This window comes from Trematomus bernacchii, unplaced genomic scaffold (genome assembly GCF_902827165.1).
Source record: "Trematomus bernacchii unplaced genomic scaffold, fTreBer1.1, whole genome shotgun sequence".
In the NCBI taxonomy this organism is placed as follows: Eukaryota; Metazoa; Chordata; class Actinopteri; order Perciformes; family Nototheniidae; genus Trematomus; species Trematomus bernacchii.
In genome coordinates, this window is record NW_022987524.1 from 4392747 (window position 1) to 4418607 (window position 25861).

The following is a 25861-nucleotide window of genomic DNA, read 5'->3' on the forward strand; positions in this document are numbered from 1 at the left end:
TGACATCAGGACGGAGGAGCTCCGGCTATTGGGCCAACTCCACCAATCAGGAGGAGACAGCCACGGCCATTGCCGTTCGAAAGAGCTGGAGACGCTGTAGTACATATGCCAGGCCTGTAGATGGTGCTGTTCTCACAGAATCTGCCCAGAGCTAAAAAAAATGTCAAATTGAGCAAAATGAGGCATGGCTAAAATGCATGATCTGTTTGGTATTTTGAAAATAAAAAAGTATAAATATGCCTTATATAGGTATGGTCCTACACTATATTATTCAAATATAGCATGATAGGTCCACTTTAAATCATTTTCAGGTGTATATCAGTATTTAGTGTTAGGGAGAAACTCCCTCTGGAGGGAACAAAGGGATTGTAGCCTTTGCAGACCATTAACATGCACTAAAACCTATAACACACTACAGGAGAGGGAAACCCCCCAAAAGCAGCCTTTTAAAAATATTTGTTGACTTTATTTCCCTCACTTCAGCTTCTCTCCTCCTGCTGGTACCATGTGGTTATGTGCTTGACTTTTCTATAAGGCAGAGTGAATGACTGAAGGCAAACAGATACATTTCCAGTTGCACCTCATACCAATGTTTAATACGTGTCTCTTTATAAAACAACAGCAGCACAGAAGTCCCTGTTCTGAACATCACCAGTGTAAATCCCTTATAGTGGCATTCACCTATTAAAAATCAGTTGATCCCTTTAAAATTAATTCAAATGTAATACAATTCTGCTTTTCAAGTTCATCTGTGATTATAAAAATATCCCTTATATATTTTCCTTAAGGTTTGTGATTATAAAGGGGTAAAACAATGTACAAAGAAATTATTACAATAGAAATATGATCTTATCGTAATGAGTTGTTCCATGATGATTCCAACTAAAAGTGTAAACATATTGACAGTGTCCTGTATGTAAAGTGATTCTGAGTGAGACTTCTCTGATGCTCAGGTAGCTTCCTGTTTCAGTGTCGTCTGTACCGGCTGACAGTCTGTTTCAATGTAGTGCTCTATCAATGTGTCCTTCTCTAGTGTAATGAACCTTTACTGAAGCCTTAGCACTTAGAGTCTTGGAATGAAGTTTAGAATGTGGTCACATCAAAAGAAAGTCGCCAACATTGCAAAGAACTGTGTTAAAACTGCTTATTGTGCAGTGTCTGTGAACGCACCACAGTCTGGATCTGGTTCCCTTTAGCGTCCTCTTCTTTAGCTCTGATGACCTTTTATGATGCAAATGAGTATTCAGCTGATTTTCATAACACCCAGACTGCAACGACACATCTTTTTGGGGAAATTATGGAAAACAGGATGTAGGTTTTTAGTAGCTATAACTGTCAGTTAAGCATAAAATAAAAAGTCTCCCTTCTCGGTTCCTTTGGTTTCCCTGCTCTGCTCTGACTTCATCAGAAAGGGCTGAATGTTCCTGCTGTTCCTGCAAACTACAGAAGAATCTTTCAAGTGAAGCTCCTCCTGCTGACTGCAGTTTTCCTGTTGTCTCGCAGGGTGAACGTTGTCCGTAAAAGAGGTGTGGGGGGGGGGGGCTGCTAGTTTACAATGGCTGCATCCTCTGGCAGACCACCTACACACACACACACACACACACACACACACACACAGAGGGAAGGAGTAGTTAGGGCACAGCCTTATTTCACTCTCTATCAGTGAGGTGGAGAGACTCACGGGGTCGGATCCTGATTGGCCAGATGAGGATGGAGCAGAGCGCCAGAGCGGCGACGACGGCCACGCCCCCCGTCACTATCACCATGACGTTATGATAGAACCACACACAGGCCGGGCAGCACACCACCGTACTGACAGAGAGAGAGGAAGAGGGGGGGAGAGAGAGGGAAGAGAGAGAGAGAAAGAGAAAGAGAGAGAGAGAGAGGAAGAGAGAGAGAGAGAGAGAGAGAGCGAGAGATAGAGAGAGAGAGAGATAGCTAGATAGAGAGAGAGAGAGATCACGCTCTCAGTCTATCTCTCTATCTCTCTCTCTCTCTCGCCTCTTCTATCTCGCTAGCGCTCTCTAGCTCTGCTCGACTGCTCTCTCTCGAATCTCTCTCTCTCTCGCTCTCTCTCTCTCTCTCTCTCTCTCTCTCTCTCTCTCTCTCTCTCTCTCTCTCTCTCTCTCACACACCAACACACACACACACACACACACACACAGTACCGTCTGTCCTCCAATGAGCTCCGCGGTCATGGACAGTGATATGACCAGGATGGTGGCGGACCCCGCCCCCAGCAGCACCGCGGCCCCGTACACCTGCTGACCCATCTGGCCCTCCAGCAGCACCCAGTAGGAGAAGGCCATGATCAACAGCAGGCCCAGGAAGTAGGTGAGCTGGACCAATCAGGAGAGAGACACACCGTGTGACAGGTGAGATGGATCAGTGTACACAATCAGATGCTGCTGTTTGTTTACGTATCACTCAGTGATAGGCCGTATCTCATTTCTGGGATTTCCCCTCCTCGACTCCTCGGTCCTCCGGTAGTGACCCGGAAATGAATTTCAGCGCGCCATGTTGAAGGACATCTAATTTCTCTAAATGCACTTCGAGGACCGAGGATCGAGCGTCGAGGAGGCTCTCTGGAGGAGTTATAAACGAGGATACACTGATGGGTCCTCCACGGATGTATTTCCGGCAACAGTGAGATGTTTCAAAGAGTCGTGACGCACGGCCGGACTGATCTCAGCCAATGACAGCGCTGCATGCATCCCCTGGATATTATTTTATTAACTGCTTTCATCACGACGCGATGTTTACAGAGAGAACAGCTGTGAGGTCCGTGCAGAAAGCAGAGCAGTGTGTATAATATATATCACTCAGTATAACAGGCCTACTCTCTTTATTTGCTTTAGTTTAGTAGATATCTACAAACAAAGTCGATATTTTTCTAAACATTAGTGCTTCACATAATAAAATACACAACGGCTGTAGCCTGATTATATGCTTTAGGAGCTGTAGGTGCGTGTGTGGTGTAGGTGTGTGTGGTACAGTGTGTGCGTAGATGCAGCGGACAGACAGGTCTCAGTTGGTTTGGTGTCCTCTGCTTACTTTTAATACTTGTAAATAAAACTTTTGGCCCGTAATTTATTTTCCTCATTGTAGCGACCAGAGAGGGGGGGGGGGGGTATATCCAGTCTCTGATAGTGTTACGTTATGAGTGCTCTCATACTTGTTTGATTCTGAAATTGTATATATTTATATTATAAATATATATACCTATAGGCTATATATATATGTGTGTGTGTCTGCATCTGTAGCCTGTTATTGTCTCATTATACCGCACTGTGAATGAATTAAAAGTAAATATATAAGTGGTCATGAACACATCTGTCCATCAGACAGAGGGCTGCTGTACCTCCTGTCATCATTAATGGACGTCTCTTTAAAATGACCGCTCAGAGGAGAGGAGTTCTCATTTCTCTAACCGCCTGCTGCTTCCCCTCCTCTCTCCTCGGCTCCCCTCCTTGACTCCTCCGCTCGCATCTCCTGTGGGCGGGACTAAGACACGAGGATAGGAGTCGAGGAGGGGAAATCCCAGAAATGAGATACGGCCATAGTGTGGATCCGATGAGGAAGCACTCTGCTGACTACAGAGAACCTGTCAGTCCACTCTTTGTCTCTGTTTATCTAAAGCTCTGAATGCAGCGCATTATCTGTGACAGATATTTAGTGAGAGTGTTGTACACTATTCAGTACTGAAGGAAGTAAATGGAGTGGACAAAATATGTCTTTATAGTCCTGATTGTTGCAGTAATTCAGACATTCTAGATGAAAGGTGAAAGTATATAATCAGACTACATTTTCGTTTTGTTTCATGGGAAAAAACATGTCTGTGTGAAAAAAGTAAATGATATTAAAAAAAGGTGTGTAGCCAGTCTTACTTACAGATTTCCCAATGAGTTTACTGACAGGCTTCATGATGAATGAGGACAGGAAGCCACTCAGGAACATCACTAACGGGATGGTGGCGATGAACTTCTGTTGGTGGGAGGAACAAAAAGAGATGAGAATCAGTGAGGGGCTGCTCCATGTTAAAACTGGAATATATTGATATATATTTATAAAAAGGATGATTGGGGTGACTTAGTCTTTACCTTGGGCAGCCCCAGAGTGTTGATGAGATACATGGAGATGTATGTCTGAGACAGATTGACTATTAACCTGGTAGACATGTAGAGTAAGGCCACCTGCAGAGAGACAGGGACAGCTGTCACACAGCCTGGGACTAAACAAAGCAACATGAGGAAACTGTCAGCTGCTGAAATGAAACACTGCTAATTATTGTTTGCTATCCTGGCCCCATAATGGTGGAAGCAGCTCCCCATTGATATCAACGGAGAGTCTACACATCCTGTTGCAGACTGAAAACCTGCTCTCCAACCTGTTGGAACTGAATCTTTGATTACAAATAATAATCTCTTCTGTATGTAGCGCTCACAAAGGATTTGGCTGGAAGTAAAGCAGTAGCACTTCATCTGGATGGGTTTACAGATAGGAAATGTACCTGCAGGGTTCTTGCCTTAGAGTTTGTGTCTTCATAGTTGAATGCACTAAAAGCATAATGTAATGATCTAAAAACATCTTTCTGTCAGTCCAAACTCAGAACAGCTGCTCCAGGTCCACATGTTCCCACCTGGTAAAAAGAAGGCTGCTGCAGCCAACACTTCCACTGCAGCAGGGACGAGGAGGTCACAGGGAGCAGGGGTCTGCGCTCTTCCTCTTCCTCCTCTTCCTCCTCTACCCTCTTCCTCCCCTCCTCTCCTCCCGCCTCGCCTGCTGCTCCAGAGCTCTTCTCTTTGATTCCCAGGTGGAAGAAGAGGGAGAAGAGCGCCCCGATGCCCAGCACTATCAGCGCCAGGTTCTGAAATCACACAGGACAGCAAGGTCAAGGTTTGCGATGACATCTGTCTGTTTCACTTCCTCTGAACTGTGGGAGAGGGATTCAAAACATACTACCACTCTATTGCAGTGACTGGCAGAGGGTGAATATAGCACCAGAGTTATAGCGGGGCTTTGGTTTCCAAAACCGTCACATATTGTTTGGATGCCTCATCTCATAATGGTGAGGGGAAGTGGAGATCCAACCAGAGGCCTGTATGACGAAGCCGGTTCAACATATCCTGGATATGTTTGAGTTACCCGGCTTAACTAACCCAAAACAAACGCGCTCTCGCTAAGCGGTCCTACGACGCTGGTTATCAACTCGGTAACTCAAGCCCGGTGTGCCCTATCTAGTTATGTGCACGTTCACATAACAGGGGCGGGGCTAGCAACATTTGACCAATCACAAACATGGAGAAGCGTACTGACAGCGCAACGTCATACTTCCTGAATGAAAAGTCAACTATAATATTAGACATATATGAAGAAGTTAAACTTTAAACATCCATGACTTAAACACTTTATCCAGGATAAAAGCCACATAGCTGCACCTGCAAGGTGAATACTGCTGGTAAAAGAAAAAGTGTTTGAATGCGTACATTAACAGGTTTATGAAATCACTGCCCCGTCCAAGACACGAGTGGATCTGACTTTAATTACATTTGACTCGAGTGTTTCATCAACTTAATGTGTTGCTTAAAATAATACTTCTGCATACAGTATGTGACACTGTGAGTGTTGCACGGCCAGATACGGCTCAAGAAGCTGACTCAGATAAGGAAATATATGATACATTATGATGTGATATGATGTGAATGATAATGGGACACATCGCCGTCTGCACTCACAGTGCCGCGGACTGTACGTAATGTTACTCTGATCTGGTTACTTATGTCGTGGCAGATATCTAAGTAAGCTTTCTTAACGCTAATGTTATAATAGTCAGATTGCTCTGAAGATGGGAGGGGATATTCTATTCATTTTCACGTTCACACAGTCAGTTGATTTTTGCCGGCCGTCTTTCCTGCAACGGCAGTTTTTCTGTATTTCCTCTATCCTGTAATATGACTTGATAGCTTTAAACTCTGCACACTGAGCTCTGATTGGTCAGCAGGCGGTGCTTTCACTGAGTTGATTTCTTATCCTGGAACCTAACCTGCTCCAGAGCAGGTTAGCCGCTCAGCATAAGTTACCATGGAGATCTAGCCCGCTAAAAAGAGAACCAGCGTCGTTGGACCGGAAACCCAGAGTTTTCCCTGAAGTTAGCTCGCTAAGCAAATATCCGGCTTCGTAGTACAGGCCTCAGGTCAGTCCATTCTGGGGCCGGTCTGCAGTTCACATGCTTTAAGTATCTCCTCTAAACTTAATCAAGTTAAGTTGAAGTACCTCAAAATTATACTTGTAAGTATAGTTCTTGAATGAATGTACTTGGTTACTTTCCAATACTGGCTGCTGCTCCAGCAACAATCCACTGATCCCAGCTCAGCTCTGCAGCGAGGGAAACAGGGCCTTTTGTGTGTGTCATGGTATTTTAATGACTAGTGGGGATTTTCAGAAGCCCCCCCCCCCCACACTCTGTAACTGTAAAGTCAGTATAATTAGAAGTGGTCCTCACCCTGAAGACGGGGATATCTACGGGTCCCAGAGCGTCTTCATCCTCCCCCGCCTGCATGTGGAACAGCAGGTACGCCACTGCATACACTGTGATGTTGGCTATCACTGTGAACGCATACCTACACACAACACACACACACACACACACACACACACACACACACACACACACACACACACACACACACACACACACACACACACACACACACACACACACACACACACACACACACACACACACACACACACACACCCACACACACACACACACACACACACACACACACACAGTGTGAAGCACAGGGGTCAAACAGCCAAATCTGATCTCAAGTGGGCCCAACCAGTAAAATCATAGCATATTAACCTATAAATAACAACAACTCCTTCCCTTTGTTTTAGTGCAAAAAGTACATGGTATTAAATACATGTAGTGCAGTAAAAGTACACAATTGACCTCTGAATTGTAGTGGGGTAGAAGAAATAAGTAGCAACAAATTGAAATAATAAATTTTACTTGAGTAAATGTGTTTACACCTCTGTATGTGTATATGTGTGTGTGTGTGTGTGTGTGTGTGTGTGTGTGTGTGTGTGTGTGTGTGTGTGTGTGCCCACCTGTATGCAGTGAGCTCCACTTTAGCGTGCTCACAGCTGACCAGCTCTGGGATGAGTGACAGGTGTGAGATCTGGGTGGCGGCCCAGCCGAACTGAAAGACGATGATGAAGGGGAGGAAGTAGGTCAGACTGGCCCACTGGGGGGTCTGGGGGCCACAGCCCAGACACTGGTTGAAGATGAAGGCAAAGGACACCAACACACTCAGAGTACCTGACACACACACACACACACACACACACACACACACACACACACACACACACACACACACACACACACACACACACACACACACACACACACACACACACACACACACACACACACACACACACACACACACACACACACACACACACACACACACACACACACACACACACACACACACACAGGGCACAAAACAAGGACTTCACTAAAGAGTTCGGAAACATTGTGGTAAACGTAGAAATACTAAAGTGTAAAAAAAACTCTGTTAAAAGTACAAATCCGGCATACTAAATCTTACTTAAGTAAAAGAATTAAAATAAAGTACCAAAAGAATACATTTCAGAATCATATAAAATGACTGGATTATTATTGATACATTCATGTGTTCATCACAGCTGGTACAGGTGGAGCTAATTTTAATAACTTAATATACTGCGGTTGGATATCTTAACCTATTATTATATATCTATATAGTTTATGTATTTGTTCATGTATATTTCATATTAGCTTATAATCTGAATCTGTAGAGTGCCTGCTTTTGTTGAATAAATGTATTTGAGTACAAAGTGCTTCTAGAATGTCGTGGAGTAAAAGTATGTAACATGGAAATACTCAAGTAAAGCACAAGTACCTCAAAATCAGTACTTGAGTAAATGTACTTTAATACTGTAGATCACCACATTATGTCTAATGTTATGTTGGTGTCTCGTTTCGGTCATAATGCCATTTGCTGGTTTCAGAGTTATCTAACCGACCGTACTCAATGCGTCAGGTTGGGTAGTACTGTCTCTGACCCTGTCACCTTGGAGAAGGGAGTTCCACAGGGCTCTATTTTGGGGCCCTTGCTCTTTTTATTATATGTAAACAATATTTGTAATCAGATGCAATTTTCTACCCATCATATGTATGCTGATGACACTATTGTATACTCATGTGCTCCTTCTCTGGATATGGCCGTTTCCAATTTAAAATCAGATTGTATCACGCTGCAGCATGCGCTTCTTGATTCTAAACTGCTATTGAACAGTAAGAAAACCAAAGCAATGCTTTTTGCTCCCAAGTCAGCGTCCTCCTGCCTCTCCATTGACACCCTTGATGGTGTCTCTGTTGAGTTTGTCGATACCTACAAATATCTGGGCTTTTGGTTGGACAGTAATCTGAACTTTAAACACCATATTGAAGTTCTAACTAAGAAATTGAAATTCACTCTTGGCTTCCTTTTCAGACTTAAATGTTGTTTTTCAATTTCATCCCGTAAAAGGTTGGTCTCTGGCTTATTCCTGTCCCAGCTGGACTACGGTGATACCATTTATAGATTTGCCTGTCCCACTGTTTTGGCCAAACTTGACCCACTTTACCATGCTGCACTGCGTTACATATCAAATGCACCCTATAGGACTCATCATTGCACACTGTATAGCCTAACTGGATGGTCCTCACTTACTATGCGTAGGATGCAGCACTGGTTTTTATTAATGTATAAAGCCATTTTAGGTAAGCTTCCACTCTACATATGTGTCAGATTTGCCCCAGTTTGTGACTCTTACAACCTCAGATCCAGTGCCTGGATACGGTTCCAGGTTCCTACTGTACGGACTGAGGCTGGAAAAAGGAGTCTTTCTTATTATGGTCCTTGGTCTTGGAATGACCTTCAATCAAGCCTAAAACTGATGGCACTTGTCTCTATAGCATGTTTTAAATTGAAGTTGTCTGAAGTCCTCACCACCAGCTGCTCTTGCAGTAATAAGTACCTTTCTTACTGTCCTAATGTGCACAATGTAGTGACTGCCTTTTCGTCTTTTGTTTTCTTAGTTATGTTCTCTGTATTTTATATGTTTGTGTTGTGTTATGTGTAACGTTGCTGCCTTCTTGGCCAGGTCAGCATTGAAAATGAGATTGTATCTCAATGCTTTTATCTGGTTAAATAAAGGTTAAATAAAAAATACATTACACCACTGGTAAAAATGCACATGTCCATTTCTTATTCACTCCAGTGAACCAGTAGCAGATGACCTCATCACATGCACATGAGAGTGATTCATGAAGTCTCCAGAGCAAAAGTCACAAGTCACTAGGTTTGTATGTTTTCCATATGATGCATGTGTGTGTCACCAGGACTCCTGTCAGGTCTCTCCCCTGTAGGACAGATCCCCATGCCCCCCCCGCTGACAGCTGTCTTCAGAAACATCATCTGACCTGAGCTGGATGACTAAAGCATGTGCTCAGTGTGTCGTGTGAGAGCAGAGTCCACACAGGGGTTTTATTCAAAGTGACATGAATGTTCTTTATGTATGGGAGCACGTTCAAACAGGGCAGTTCTTCTTCTCCAGATTGACCTTGGGGCTGGGCTTTACAACACTTTGTTCAACACTCACTACTTAAAGGCACACAAATTGGGTGGAAGAAAATACGAAGAATAAGAAAATAAATGTTTTCTCCTGTTCTGGACTTAAATGTTTAGATCAGTGTGAGAGACAGTAAAAAGTACATTTACTGGAGGTACTACAAAATAAAAAATAAAGTAAAAATGAATAAACATTGACATAACTATAGGTTGGGATATTATGCAGCAGTCATTTTATATAAATCCTTCTGAAATGCAAAATAAATACTTTTACTTTCGGCACTTTAGGTATATTCTGATGTTTTTTTCATTTGATTTAAGATTAAACATTTTAAATTATAAACTTCTACTTGTTACAGTGCATCCGGAAAGTATTCATACCCCTTCACTTTTTCCACATTTTGTTATGTTACAGCCATATTTCAAAATTGATTAAATTCATTATTTTTCTCAACATTCTAGACACAATACCCCATAATGACAAAGTGAACAAAAGTTTTCAAATACTTTTTGCAAATGAATAAAAAAATAAAACACTCAAATATCACATGTACCATGCTGTGAATAGATCTGGCCCTTCCTACATCCAGGACATGGTTAAACCATACACCCCAGCGCGTGCACTTCGCTCTGCATCAGCCAAACGGCTCGCTGCACCCTCACTGCGAGGGGGACCCAAGTTCCCATCAGCAAAAACACGTGGGTTTGCTATCCTGGCTCCAAAATGGTGGAATGAGCTCCCCATTGAAATCAGGACAGCAGATAGCTTACACAACTTCCGGCGCAGACTGAAAACTCATCTCTTTCGACTCCACTTCGAGCGATACAATTACTAACAAAGCACTTACTGTATATACTAATAAAGGACTGGCTTATCTAAAGCTAGTTGAGTAGCACTTAAAATGGTTTGGCTCTATGAAACCTAATGTACTTAGAAGAAGAAGAAGAAGATTTTTAAAACAAATTTTATTTGCATTTGTTTTAAACATACACCCACCCTGCAAAAGAGTCGGAACAAACCTAATACATTACACAATCAAATAAATAAATAAATAAACAGATTTTCATGACTACCAAATAAATATCATTTGAAAACCCCATTTGAAAGCATTTTACCCATTTAAAAACATCCTCTTTTACACACTTTAAAAACAAAAACTACACCTATCCTTTAAAACTTCAATATTAGAGAGTCCTTCTCCCCCAGTGAGCACAGAACCTGCCCAACAGCCCACACATCCAGAAACCCCTGCAGATGATTGATCAGCGTATAGTACGCATGCTCCACCCTCAGACGCGCTGCCACCAGCCCCCTCAGACAGAGCACTACATCCGTCCATCCCACTCCAGCAACTTGGTTCTTCCTACTTTTCCAGATTGCTAATACAAGAAATGTATCAATAGTAGGGTTTCCTTCTTTTTCAGGATGTATTTGGGGCCATGGACAAAAAGTGGTATGGAGAAAACCTCCCCGAACCCTTCCACCCACCCCTGTAAAAATGTTTTAAGACCAGCCAATCGGGGACAGGACACCACTAAAAGCTCCAATGTTCCTGCCATAAAACAGAACGGACAGCCCCCCCCTTGTGCCCGGGTCAAAATGAGCTCTATATTTGTTAGTGGCTATTGCACCGTGTACAATTCTCCATTGGATGTCAGCCATCCGTTTCTCAACCGGAGATTTATACAGGATCCTCCAGCTGCCCTGAGGGGAAAAGCCCAAGCCAAACACATCCGTCCACCTCGACTCTCTGACGCCTGCGAGCGAGCTGAGGTTTAGCACCTTTACGCAGCTAAGGTATAGCTTCTTCCCATTGCAGGAGCTGAACTTTCCAGGTGTTAGAGTCCCCAGTGATAGCAGGAGACCATCCTCCTCTCTCCATTCCCCCACCGCAGGACCCACACTCAGGGCAGGAAAAACATAATCATGTCCCTTTCTCCACTGGTCAGCCAGATCTGCATCCAGAGCAAAAGTCCGGTGGGATGGCGACAGCGACTGCCACACCTCATCTACCAAGTTCTCCAGAACTCGGGTTGATCGAATGCCCGTCACCTCAGCCAGTTTTTCTGTGGAGACCCCCGTCAAATGGCAAAGTTTTACCACTCCCGCTTCAATGAACGCATTTTTTAGGGTGGCTGAAGAGAAAAGGGTTCCAGAAAGAAAACCAGTGTCAAACAGTGGCTCCTCAAACAGCCACATCCCAGGCCGGGGTTCGGGTGGTCTGGTAAAACTCAGAATCTTCCAGGCATTGATGACCGAGCAGTAAAAAGGTGCAAGTCCAGTTATCTTGTACGCAGGGGCCTTCAGCAGAAACAGGTGTTTATCCAAACCAAAGCCCCCTGCCCTCCAGAGCAACAGCCGGGCCATAGCCAGCCAGCAGGGAGAGGCACCATACAGCAGCCGCTGAGCTGCCTGCAGTCTAAACGCAGCAGTCCTCGCAGTAATGTCCACGAGGCCCTGCCCCCCCTCCGCCACAGGCAGGTACAGGACCGATGCTGGCACCCAGTGATGACCCGACCAGAAGAAATCCACGAGGAGCCGCTGCAGTTGTTTCATGAGGCCCGGCGGTGGGGTTAACACCTGGAGTCTGTGCCACAGAGACGAGGCAACCAGATTGTTGGCTACAAGAACTCTTCCCCTGTAGGACAGCTGGGGTAGCAGCCATTTCCATTTGGCTAATTTTGCTTGCACCTTTCCCAGCAATCCCTCCCAGTTCTGTGCCACCATGTCCTCAGACCCCAACCAAACTCCCAGGACCTTTAAACCCTTGTTTCCCCAGCTAAGGTTACCAGGAAGACTGGGCCTATTTCCTACACTCCACTGACCTACCAAAACTGCCTCACTCTTCTCCCAATTAACTTTGGCTGAAGCAGCCTTCCTATACAAAGCTAAACTGTCCTGTAGCTCCTGGATATCTCGCTGACCCTGGACAAAAACACTGACATCATCCGCATAAGCTGATACAACCACCGGGGGGGCCTGAGCTGACTCTGGCAGACACAGGCCCGTCAACCGGCTTCTAAGTCTGCACAAAAGGGGCTCGATGGCAATACTATATAATAGGCCTGAGATAGGGCAGCCCTGCCTGATCCCCCTTTTAACTGGTACAGGTCTGCTCAGCCCTCCCCCACCTTCACAACACAACAAACACTTCACCCAGGAAAAAAAAATGCTCCCCAACACCAAAAGCCTGCAAAGTGGCAGCCAGAAAAGTGTGATCCACACGATCAAAATAATACCAACATTTATATTATACAGTTTGCAAACATCAAAAGTGTCTCTCATCAAAAACAAATTGTCCACGATTGATCTGCCAGGGATGCAATATGTCTGATCTCTACCAATAAGAAGTTTGATAAAACACTTCAGTCTGTTAGCTAAAACCTTTGACAGTATCTTATAGTCCGTACATAAGAGAGCCACAGGTCTCCAATTCTTCAGCAGGGTTAAATCTCCTTTCTTAGGCAACAGTGAAATCACTGCACGCCTACAGGAAGCTGGAAGAGTCCCTTTCCCAAAGGACTCCATCAATACGTCTAGCAAGTCATTTCCTAAAATACTCCAGAAATGTTTAAAAAAGTCTGCAGGTAAACCGTCTATGCCCGGAGCCTTGCCGGAGGCCATCTGTGTCACCGCAGAGGTCAGTTCCTCCAGCGTAATGTCAGAGCCCAGGGTGTCACTTTCGGCTGGACTTAGCTGTGGAAGACCCTGAAGAAGTTCATTAGCAGCTTCCACATCACAACCTTCGGCTTTGAACAGGTCCGTGTAGAAGGACACTGCATGCCTCCTCATCTCAGCAGGTTCAGAGGTTACCTGTCCATCGGGGAGACGCAGACATACCATCTGCTTCCTTTGGCCCACAGACCTCTCCAGGTTGAAGAAAAAGGTGGTTGGTGCATCAATGTCTCTCATGGAAGTAAAACGGGCTCTGATCAGAGCTCCCTTGGCTTTCTCCTGAAGAAAACAGTTAAGCTGTTGTTGCTTTAGGAGGGACTGTTCTATATTTCGAGCAGACACACTCTCTACCTCTCTGATCTCCCTCTCTAAGTGCTCTATAGCCCTCCTAATGTTGGCAGTGGAGTAGGCTGTATACTGTTGGCAGAACACTCTAATCTGAGCCTTTCCTACCTCCCACCACTGACTCAGGGAGGGAAAAGACTCTTTCTTTGATTTCCAGTTGATCCAAAACAATTTAAAATTCTCACAGAAAATCAAATCTTGTAAAATGTGAACATTAAACTGCCAGAACGATCTAGGTTTCTCTGTGTTGGATAAAACCAAATCTAAAGCAACTAGCTGATCATCTGTAAAACCAAAAGGTTGGATGTGACAGTTCACTGCACGAGTAATAAAAGAAGCAGACTGACGCCCCCATCTAGCATTCTCATCCAGGTGTATTGTTTAACAGAGGGGTGTTTCATCCTCCACACATCCAGTCAGCCTCTCTTATCACCTGTGACAGTAAAAGGGACGACTGAGGATGCGGCTCCCGTCCTATTCTGTCTAAAGTGACATTAGTGCAAACGTTCCAGTCCCCCCCCAGTATAACACACTCCCGCTGTACACTAGTGTCTAGCTTGTCTTGTAATAACTGAAACACAGATACACGTGCAGGGCCCTGATTGGGTGCATAAACATTAATAAAAGTGAAAAAGAACTCTAACAGTTCCACTTTCACCATCAAGGCTCTACCTGCCACTATCTCTGTGCTGGATCACATCTTAACATTTAAAGAGGGGGAGAAAAAAACAGCTACTCCAGCACTAAGGTTTGAGCCATGACTGAGTACATACAGACCCCCCCACCACATCCCCCAGTCCGTCTCATTCAGGCTATCACTGTGCGTTTCCTGCAGAAATATCACATCTCATTTTTTCTGATTAAAGACCTCTAACACTAAAGCTCTTTTCTGTGCACTTCTACCCCCGTTAATGTTTAAAGAAGCAACCCTTAAAGCCTGCATTAGAGCAGGGGTGCCCAACCTTTTTTTAACCGAGAGCTACTTTTAAAGTTGCCAGTCTGCCGAGATCTACCAGTCCAAATAGAGAGGCGTAGCCCTTACTGACAGCCTACTACCAGGTAAATACACACTTCTACTTGTATAAAACTGACCTTTGTACGATTAATACTTCATAAAATACTTTCTAATCTACACACACACAAGTATTTAACTGAAGTTACACAACAGTGTTGTTGATACAGAGTTGGAGTTTATTCACACGTCACATACTACAGTGGGTAATGTTTTCAAGAAACATTGAACAGTGCTGCCACATATGACAGAGGAAAAAAAGAAAAGACTCTGAACCCTTTCTTTGCCATTATATAAAAATAGTGTTGCTACAAAAGTATAAATTAGGCTTACTAATAAGACAACTCAGATCTGAAGCTACACAGGAATCTGCTGCCAGAGTGCAATAAAAAAGACTAAATTAATAGAATCAAACCATTTTTTTTGTTGCATTTTAGTAGAGTATAAAAAGAAATGCCTTTAAAATAGGATGCAAGCAACACTAGTTTCTTAACCTGAATTGATAATAGACTATACTCAATTTAAGTTTGCATTCTTATACCATTTTGTACAATAATTATAATGAATAAGTTCGAACAAACTAAAACTTATAGCTGATTAATAACGGTATCTAACTTGAGTTTTTATTATATCAAAACCCTGTTGAAATGCTACTGTTATTTTTACTGTCCCCAAAAAGCGCGTCGGCAGCCTCCAGGAATGCTTCTTTCACAACTTTGCCGTCTTTGAAAGACTTCATGTGTTTCGCAAGAATGTGACTGACACGATAAGATGCTATGGTAGCAGCCTTGCTCTTGTTGTTGGGCCTGGTGAAAAGTGACTGCTGTGCATTTAGCTGTCCTTTCAGGTCCCTCACCTTTTGGGAGCGTAGGGCAGAGTTAGGAGGGAATTCCGTCTCGTAGCGTTTGTGCACTGTTTTGAAATGCCGCTCCTAAATTACCCTTCTTCGATAAAGCCACGCTCGCATTGCAGATGAGACAGATAGACTTTGAATTGGAATAGATACAAAAATAATCATCCTCCCACTCAGAGTGAAAATTATATATTTTGGGCTTTTTTGCTTCTGCCATAATTGCGGTCTTGTGTGTGTGCGGACTGTCACTCCTGTTGACACGGACAGTCAGCGAAATAGTGCCCAGCCCACTGCACACCAGCCACGCCCCGACACATGGGGTCACGCCGGCCAATCACAAAGCTTTGATGCGTTCAAGTGCATTATTCTGGCACAGGAAGATTATGTTATAGGACATTAACGATAAAACAGAATATTGTTGTTCTATTTTTAGACACATCTCGTGATCGACTGGTTGGGAAACCCTGCATTAGAGGAAGGAGACAGAGAAAAAGAACAGACAGGTACACACAGCAGAGAGGAGACACCCAGTGTTGCATGATCATGTTGAAATTATTTAGACATTTTCAGTTTCTTCCCTCTTTTGCTTTCTTTCGTACCTTTTCTCATAGCAGTTACATGCTTCCTGAGACGATAGCGTTTCTTTTCATCCAGCAGGTCTAACCCTACAACTTTCTGAAGAGTGCTCACTGTATGAAGAAACTTGTTAGTGTCAGGGAAAAAGTCTCTCACTTCCACTGCCTTGCCAAAAGACTCATCTAAAAAGGCATTAATCTCTTCCAAAGAATATATCTCTGCGTTCTGAGAGAGACTATCTGCAACTGAAACACAGTCAGAATCCCCCTCACCGTCTGTGTCCATCTCTGTCACCTCATTACTGTCTGCAGCCTATTGAAGCTCTTTTTTACTCAGTTCATGAGAACTAAAGAGTTCTGATGAACCTTTGTGGGAAAAGTACTGCGGTGTGAATGCGCCTATTGGCTGAGAGTACTCTAGGTGCTCCATGTGGGCTTTCATGTGCCTTTTGCTGAGGAGTGGCTTCCTTCTGGCCACTCTACCATAAAAGCCTGATTGGTGGAGTGCTGCACAGATGGTTGTCCTTCTAGAAGGTTCTCCCATCTCCACAGAGGAGCTCTGTCAGAGTGACCATCGGGTTGTTGGTCACCTCTCTGACTAAGGCCCTTCTCCCCCATTGCTCAGTTTGGTTTGGGCTCTAGGAAGAGCCCTGGTGGTTTCAAACATCTTCAATTTGCAAATGATGGAGACCACTGTGCTCGTTGGGACCTTCAATGCTGCAGACATTTTTCTGTACCCTTCCCCAGATCTGTGCCTTGATACAATCCTGTCTCTGAGGTCTACAGACAATTCCTTGGACCTCATGACTTGGTTTGTGCTCTGATGTGCACTTTCAACTGTGGGACCTCATATAGACAGGTGTGTTCCTTTCCAAGTCATGTCCAATCAATTTAATTTACTACAGGTGGACTCCAATCAAGTTATAGAAACATCTCAAGGATGATCAGTGGAAACGGGATGCACTTGAGCTCAATATTCAGTGTCAAAGCAAAGGGTGTGAATACTGATTATTTTTAACACGTTTGCAAAAAGTTCTTTAAAAACGTTTTCACTTTGTCATTATGGGGTATTATGTGTGGAATATTGAGAAACAAAATGAATTTAATACATTTTGAAATAAGGCTGTAACATAACAAAATGTGAAAAAAGTGAAGGGGTATGAATACTTTCCGGATGCACTGTATATAAAATGTGATATTGCTACTTTTACTTGAGTAAGATATCTGAGTACTTCTTCCACCACTGGTAAAAGACAGCTGTATGTGGATCACAAACTCACTGAGTTTACACTTCACTGTTTGAGGGTAAATCATTTCTGAGAAGGGAATAAATAGGAATGGCGTACATATATAAATCATTTGAATTCCTAATGGCAACAGAATGAAAAAAGTATGTGCAATACAATTGATGGGAAAGGTAAAGAGAAGGGTGGGGAAGAAGGTGGGGTAGACATGCTGGGGCTACCAATCTAAATGTATAGAGACCATCAAGGTAGGTATAAAAGAGGGTTTGAGGTATAAGGAGTAGACAGTGTATAGTGTTTTTGGAAATGTGTGTGACTCACCAACTAAATGCCATGTCTTCCTTTTGCCGTAGTTTCCACAGCCGGGGGTTCGGTCAGACTCGTAACCAATGAGAGGCGTGCAGATGCCATCAGCTATCTGTCCAACCAGCAGCAGCACACCTACACCACAGGGACATATACAACACAATAATAATCAGTGTGTGCGTCAGACCGGGAGGAACACTGCAAGACAGGAAAAACACTCACTGTAGGATATTATTCTAAAAAAAGATATAAAAAGGAATAAAATCTTAATATCACGTATATGTGTATATGTGGATAGAACATGACAGATTTTTAAAGAGCCCCTGTTATGCTTTTTTGGGTTTTCCTTTCCTGTAGTGTGTTCTATAGGTTTGTGTGCATGTAAATGGTCTGCAAAGGATAATAAATCCCTGTGTTCCCTCCAGAGGGAGTTTCTATCCCACACACATAGGCACCACTATGTAAAACTTACGCTTCTATTGGCTAGCGCTCCAACACATTGTCCGTGATAGGCTAAGGGGCTGGACATCTCTAAGCGGTTGACCAATCACAACAGAGCCGGCCAGCTAACCAATCAGAGCAGACTGGGCTCTGGTTTCAGACAGAGGGTGAAAAGAGGTGCTGCAGCACAGGCAGTATGAGAAAAATAAAGAGCTTTTTGAGCATTAAAGCATGGAGACATGTCACAGTAGAGCAGTGTTTCTCAAAGTGGGGGGGCGCAGAGGCATGTCAGGGGGGGCGCGAGAGACCAGCAGGAAAAATGGTTATGGAAATCTTTTATTTTTTTTTTTTTTAAATCATAATTTGGAAAATTATTGATTCGAAAATAATATGATACAGTACAGTACAAGTACGTCTGGGTCTCTGTGTTTCATTGAAGCTCGGCTCTGTGTGTGTGTGGAACGAGCCATTTTGTGTGCGAGCGAGAGAGAGAGAGAGAGAGCGTACCGGTACCGGAGATCGTTGTTGTTAGCTTCTGGTGCTAGCGAGCTACGCTAACGGATATAAGGAGCTTTTTCAACAACAAAGTGGAGGAGAGTCCTCTCCTGTCAGACTGAGAGGCTCAGTGAGCTAAAGGACTCTCTGAGTGTTTAGATAGTTAACTTTAGTCTAAGTTATCTCAGTGGGTCTCAAACGGTTTGGTCACGATTAATGTAAACAATTATTTCCGAGGCACACATTTATATGATCATTATAGTTATAAAAAAATAAGAGAATAAATGAAAAACAGGTATGAAATACTTTATCCTCCTGGGACCCAGCCCATTGAAAATGTCCACTGTAGTGGACATTTTGTTAACATGCATCTCCTTTTACTCTTTTGAGCTACTCTATCAATCTCTGATGTACTGTACAGAGGACATCCTGGTCTTTCCAGTGATATGTCATTGGTTACAATTGCATGCTGGGAAGTTCCTCTTTCTTTTAATTCAAAATGGCTGGCATACCAAAAACAACATTTTATAGCAGCAGGAGAAGTCAAATGGCGCGTTTCCACTACAGCGCGGAGCACGGTTTAAGAGGGCTGTGACGTCAGCGGCTCGTTTTTGGTTGCGTTTCCACTTGGCCTAGTACCGGCCGGCGGGTCCTAATTCACAGTTTTTCTGGCCTCATAAAATCGTGGGTCTAGGGCCAGAGACAACGAGGCTGAGTCGGGCTGAGTATGCTAAACTAGAGAGAGAATCGCTGGCAAGGGGGCTACAACTACAACAAGATGGACATATTTGACCGTGATTTAATTGTAATACACGTTTCAAAATGATGCCGAAGTAACAACATACTGATACCGGTTAGTAAAAACCATGAATTAATGCTTTGACAAGTCTGCAGACAGACGGCAGGCGAAAAACCTTTTAAAATGCGTGTTTTCTAAATGGAGATCGGCTAAGCTAACGCAGTATATGCTCTGACCGTCCACACTCACAACAACGGCCTATACAGACATAAATAAAGCAGCGACTGTATTCACCATGACACAGACAGTCTGTGGTTTGTACTTGTTTAACTTTTGTCTAGTTTCTGAACATATGAGGAGCTGTGAGCTCTGAGTGCTAACAGCTAACGGCTGTGTTGTGTTTCTGGAGTTCTCATTGAAGATGACGTCACGGCTCCGCCTACACTGCGTTACTATAGATACTACCCCAGTTCCTAAACTGTAATGGAAATGCGCCATAAAGTGAGCCAGTCCTAACGAGGCCTAGCCATACCGAGCGAGGCCGTGTAGTGGAAACGCGCCAAAATATTGTTGAATAATTGTATTTTTTACCATGAAAATCATATATGTTCTTGTTCATTAACATGTGAGGAACTATATAATTAGTTCTGAAAGCAATTAAATAATTCAAGTTTTGAAATAACAGCTATTTTCTAAATGTCCATTCTAGTGGACGTCAGAACCATCTTCATGGACTTGACTCAATATTGTTGCAGGAGACTGAAGGAACTGAAGCAGACATTTTCTGTACCAGATAGTTAAGGGAGATTCAGATTTTGAGCTCTCAGATGATGAGAGAGATGAGGCTTTCACACCTGGGATAGAAGAGGGTCAAGAAGAAGGGGGGAAAAGATGCAGGAGGCTCCATGAGCGCACAGATACAGACATAGAGACAGATAGGGACGAGCTGGAAAGACATGGCCCCCTGTGGGCCAAGAGTAGCACGTATGTCTTATTGTTGTTTTTATTTTAAGTGGAGCCATGAAAAATGAGAATTGCCTCAGGAATGCCAAGTTTGTTTCTATGAGCATGGTCAAATGGAGACCACATCCATAAAACTAGTCAAGATGACCCTACAGCCCGTGCCGACGAGTCAATTGCGGCTTTCACACCAGCGCTTTTCCCTTTCTAGCTCCGAGCTAGAGCTTTTCTGGTTCAGCTCCGGTTTCCCTTTTCTGCTCCCGCTCTGTTCACACCACTCAAGCCGGGATGGTGCTGCCGCTGCTGCGTCATGACGTCACCGTTTACATCGCTGATTTGCTCCCCAACGGCGCTCACAACAACAACAACAACAACAACGGGGGACTGCGTCGGGTCGATGATCGTGTTGCTTTTAATCATACGAAGCCAGATTAAATTAAATAACGACTTCTCAAACCTTATACTTTTCTCCAGAGTGCCGTGGTTCATTGTTTATTAATGTGTTTCAGCGGCATTTACCGACCGCTGCAGTGCTGGCTGCTCTTCCACGGGAGTTTATTCTCCCGTTAGCTCCGGGTTAGCTCACACGGCTCTAAAGTATTCACTGTCTGACTGTCACACAAGCAGCTGATACATATCCCCAGTTCCCCTTAAGTGGGGAGGTGGGTTTAGTTTCCTGCACGCCTCGAGGTAATGCTGCGTTCACACCGGATGCGATGCGATGTTTGGGGGCGGCGCGATTACATGTAAAGTCAATGCAGAGACGCGGACAGACGCGAATTCACTCCGACGGCGAGCATGAAGCGGTGGACGCGGCGTGAATCACGCGATTGAGGCGATTGAACGGTGCCGCTTTAAACGCGAGAGTTCAATTTTTTCAACTTGAGCGTCAAATTCACGTGACGCGTTCTCGCGGAAGCCAATCAGCGGTGAGGATCTCAGCCTGGCGTCACTGACATTCAACCACACAACATCAACCGTTAGCTGTTAGCAGTTAGCACACAGAGCTCACAGCTCCTCATATCTGTTCAGAAACTGGACAAAAGTTAAACAAGTACAAACCACAGACTGTCTGTGTCATGGCGAATACAGTCGCTGCTTTATTTAGGTCTGTAGGCCGTTGTTATGAGTGTGGAATGAGCATATACAACGTTAGCTTAGCCTGGTCGACCCGATCTTCATTCAGAAAACAAGCATTTTAAAAGGTTTTTTCGCCTGCCGTCTGTCTGCAGACTTGTCAAAGCATTAATTCATGGTTTTTACTAACCGGTATCAGTATGTTGTTACTTCGGCATCATTTTGAAACGTGTATTACAATTGAATCACGGTAAAATATGTTCATGTTGTTGTAGTTGTAGCTCCCGAGCCAGCGCGTCTTGTTTGAATGATGCGAGTAAACACAGCTGGCAGCCGCGGTGAAACTCGAGCGTTTAGAGCAATGCGATAGGAGCGATTATGCTGCGTTCACACCGGACGCGATGTGAATATTCGCTTCGCTCTAATCGCTCCTATCACATCGCTCTAAACGCTCGAGTTTCACCGCGGCTGCCAGCTGTGTTTACTCGCATCATTCAAACAGGACGCGCTGGCTCGGGAGCTACAACTACAACAAAATGAACATATTTTACCGTGATTCAATTGTAATACACGTTTCTAAATGATGCCGAAGTAACAACATACTGATACCGGTTAGTAAAAACCATGAATTAATGCTTGACAAGTCTGCAGACAAGACGGCAGGCGAAAAATCTTTTAAAACGCTTGTTTTCTGAATGAAGATCGGGTCGACCAGGCTAAGCTAACGTTGTATATGCTCATTCCACACTCATAACAACGGCCTACAGACATAAATAAACCAGCGACTGTATTCGCCATGACACAGACAGTCTGTGGTTTGTCCGCAAGAACGCGTCACGTGAATTTGACGCTCGAGTTGAAAAAATTGAACTCTCGCGTTTAATGCGGCACCGTTCAATCGCCTCAATTGCGTGATTCGCGCCGCGTCCACCGCTTCATGCGCGCCGTCGGAGCGAATTCGCGTCTGTCCGCATCTCTGCATTGACTTTACATGTAATCGCGCCGCCCCCAAACATCGCATCGCGTCCGGTGTGAACGCAGCATTAGAGCGAAGCGAATATTCGCATCGCGTCCGGTGTGAACGCAGCATTAGAGAGACGTAAGCGACGCCGCCTCTTAGCTCCGAAGCTCTTGCTTCTAGACCAACAATTTTTTGGAGCTGGAAGTGAACCGGATTCCGGAGCTAAGAGGCGGCGCCGCTGCGGTGTGAACAGGAAAAACCGGTACTTTTCAGGCTCTAGCTCCAAGCCGGCGCTGAAAACGCGTTGGTGTGAAAGGGGCAAGGTACTTTCCCAGTGTAATGACTACAAAGTCTTTGAAGATCTGGAAAGATTCACCAAAAACCAAATTAGTTTTTTAGTGACCAAATAAACAGCAATGTTCAGATCAATTACCTATTTATGTTTTAAATAAAGGTGAATGTATTCTTTTATTAATATCACTCTATAACCATAATACGTGACGTAGTCTATCTGTTAATTTTGGCTGACATGTTCCCGACGTCCTCTACAGTGGACATACTGTAACATTTAAAAATTGAATTAAATTAAAAAAGTCTAAATTGCAAGATGTTTTTTTAACCCTAAATAGGTAGGAAATCACAAAAAAAAGGAAATTGGAAGACACTTTATTTCCTTGGGTCCCAGGAGGATATGACAGTAAAAAAAATAATAAAGTTTAAAAGGGGAGTGATTTGTAAAATATCCATAAAGAAATAATAAATCTGTTTACAGTTCTGTTTCATATGGGTGTTGAGAGATGTATCCATAGATCTCTTCATGTTGCTCTCAAAGTGCACCAGATTGATGCTTTTAACTTCAATATTTAAAAAACAAATCTTCCCAGGGGAGCATGCCCCCGGACCCCCCTAGACACACCACCTATAAAAATAGCACTTTACCCCTGCTTACACCTATATGCCGTGAGCTGATTATCGAGCCTTCATTGTAACTCTCGCGGGTACACTGTATGTGCGTGGGGAGTGTTGCAGTAGAAAATTCCACTGTAGCGCCCGGTACCTTAATGGGAAACCCTACATGTTTGAGCACCCTCTATGAAACGTCAAGCTACCCCACAGCACCCCCAAAAGAAATCTCTGGCGCCGCCACTGAGCCTGCAACCCCGTTTTGAAGAAATGTGCAGTGCAAAACAGGCTCATTGCAGCCACTAATGATAAGACACACTTTTTTTGCCAAATATCAGCATTTTCTTTCTTTTCATTTTTCACACACACACACACACACACACACACACACACACACACACACACACACACACACACACACACACACACACACACACACACACACACACACACACACACACACACACACACACACACACACACACACACACACACACACACACACACACACACACACACACACACACACACACACACACACACACACACACACACACACACACACACACACACACACACACACACACACACACACACACACACACACACACACACACACACACACACACACACACACACACTTTACCTGCATATGTGTTCTGGAAGCCCAGCACTGAGTGGTAGAACACCAGCAGGTATGTGAACCACATGGAGGCGCACAGGTCGTTCAGAACGTGTCCCACCGCATAGCTGAGCTTCAACAGGGGGGGCAGAGACCTCTGAGCGTCCGACATTATGGCTCCAGATAAAACACTCAAAACAGAAGTCACGCGCCTTCATCAGCTACAGCGATGACAGAATAAGCCCGGCACACTGACACATCTGAATAACGTCACACGGATTTTCGGTTCCCCTTTTCACATGTAAATGTTCTAAAAATATACTTATCATTTTGGTTTCCGTTCAGCAAGACATATGTTGCCCTGACAAAATGATATTTCGTTCCATTCCTTTGGTTTCAATTTGCTTGTGATCAGGTGACGTTGGAGAACTGAGCCAGAAGGAGCACCTCAGAGACCGGCACAGAGCTGCTACTGGGAGGAAAAGGGCTTCCTTCGCCTCATTCGTACCCGTATTTTGACATGTCAACACCGAGCAAACTAGATACAAAAGTTAAACATGACTTCATGCGAGAGGTATCAGCCTTCTGTCAGGGCTATCCCATTAAAGGTAACCACAGTTCGACACAGCCCACTCCAGTGACTGTTCTTCATACAACGGCAGCAACGGCGGGTAACGTTAACTCCTGCTCGGTACGGGAACACCGAGCCGCTGCACCGGTAACCTTTAGCTAACCGGCTGAACACGTTAAGTAACTCAAAGACAAACAGATGTAAACAACAACGCTGATCAGTAATGATCATGTAAGCACAAAAAGTAGGGATGGACCAATAGGAAACTCTCCTTCTCCTCTTGGCCAATAGGGGAAGCCTCGCGGGCTCACTTCCTCACGTGAGCCAAAGATCGTATATTTAACAAAGCATGGGAGCCATCACTCACTTTCGCCGTTACGTGGTAAACTAAACATGTTAAACATTAAACGTTGTGTATCTACAATTCTCTCAATTTAGAAACTAAAAGGAATTATTAGACACATTGGCGTTATTGTTATAAAATGTTTGCATTGCCGAAACATGTTCTGTTTATTTAAATACAACTGAGCAGAATTTAGTATATTTAATCATATAAAGGTATGGTTATTATATAGATGTCAAAGCACACCCACAGTTCCAGTTCCCTCTGAGCAGGTTACATACATGTAGTGCCACATTGACGCGTCCTAAAACCCGGAAGTAAACTCCTTCCGGTTCCTTCGACAAAAACCAATGCAATTTCTCCATAGGATTTGGGAAAATAGCTCGAAATAAGGTCTGTGGTTGACACAAATTGAAGAGACAGATCACGTTTTGTTCAGCCGGATAATATCCACATGTCACAAAAGTGTACCTCATACCATACATGAGTTCATTTCTGCACCTTTGAGCCTGTTTCAATAAGAAGGTTTAATGGAATATATGGATAACTTCAATTTAAACACTCAGAAGTACACAGATCAAATCTAAGTCATGTAAAGTTGAGTCTGGATTTACAATACTGAATGATTTAGATATTTGAGAGAGGGGGCCACATTTGACAACATCTTGGTTTTCTATGAGCTCTCAGCCACTAACGGCTGTCAACCCTCTCGGCATTCTTATCCCAGTGTTTCAGTCACAGCATATCCAAGTCAATGAGGCATCAAATGAAAAGACCTTTGAAAGCATAACAATTAGTTTACTATTTCCTACTGACTAATAATCATGCTTGTTTATCATTCCTCTCAATTGGTTTGTGATATTGTTTTCCTATGACTCATAGTTCACTTTAACATCCGGTTGTTGCACAAGTTGGCTTAAAGGAAAAGAAAATTCACAGAAAGAAACACTTCCCTTCTGCTTTACTCTTTTTGGATGATGAACTAGTGATTTTGCAATGTTTTTCAAAGAATTACCAACTCTAATCTCGAAGTGGTCCAGAGCAGAGTGAGCCTTACACAATGTAAA

The 25861-nt window shown here is 43.8% G+C and overlaps 1 protein-coding gene across 1 annotated transcript; it reads right to left on the bottom strand.

The window, feature by feature from the left end:
- Positions 1-563: 563 nt before the first annotated feature.
- LOC117473580 (major facilitator superfamily domain-containing protein 12-like) lies at positions 564-24681 on the bottom strand. The gene is made up of 10 exons (XM_034119231.1): positions 23905-24681; positions 17698-17817; positions 7117-7327; positions 6503-6620; positions 4640-4867; positions 4101-4193; positions 3892-3984; positions 2152-2339; positions 1682-1938; positions 564-1580 (listed from the first exon to the last, which is right to left on the bottom strand). The coding sequence occupies exons 1-10, from the start codon at positions 24050-24052 to the stop codon at positions 1546-1548; spliced, it is 1491 nt and encodes a 496-aa protein (XP_033975122.1). The 5' UTR covers positions 24053-24681; the 3' UTR covers positions 564-1545.
- Positions 24682-25861: the final 1180 nt, after the last annotated feature.

What these genes read in the sequence shown, in the direction of transcription:
- LOC117473580 (XM_034119231.1), bottom strand. Translation starts at nt 24,052, where the DNA reads ATGTCGGACGCTCAGAGGTCTCTGCCCCCCCTGTTGAAGCTCAGCTAT. An exon ending in GTGGAGCTCACTGCATACAG is followed by an intron (nt 6,621 to 7,116) that starts GTGGGCACACAC and finishes TGTTGTGTGTAG; the next exon opens with GTATGCGTTCACAGTGATAG. An exon ending in ACGGTACTGTGTGTGTGTGT is followed by an intron (nt 1,939 to 2,151) that starts GTGTGTGTGTGT and finishes CTCTCTATCTAG; the next exon opens with CTATCTCTCTCTCTCTCTAT.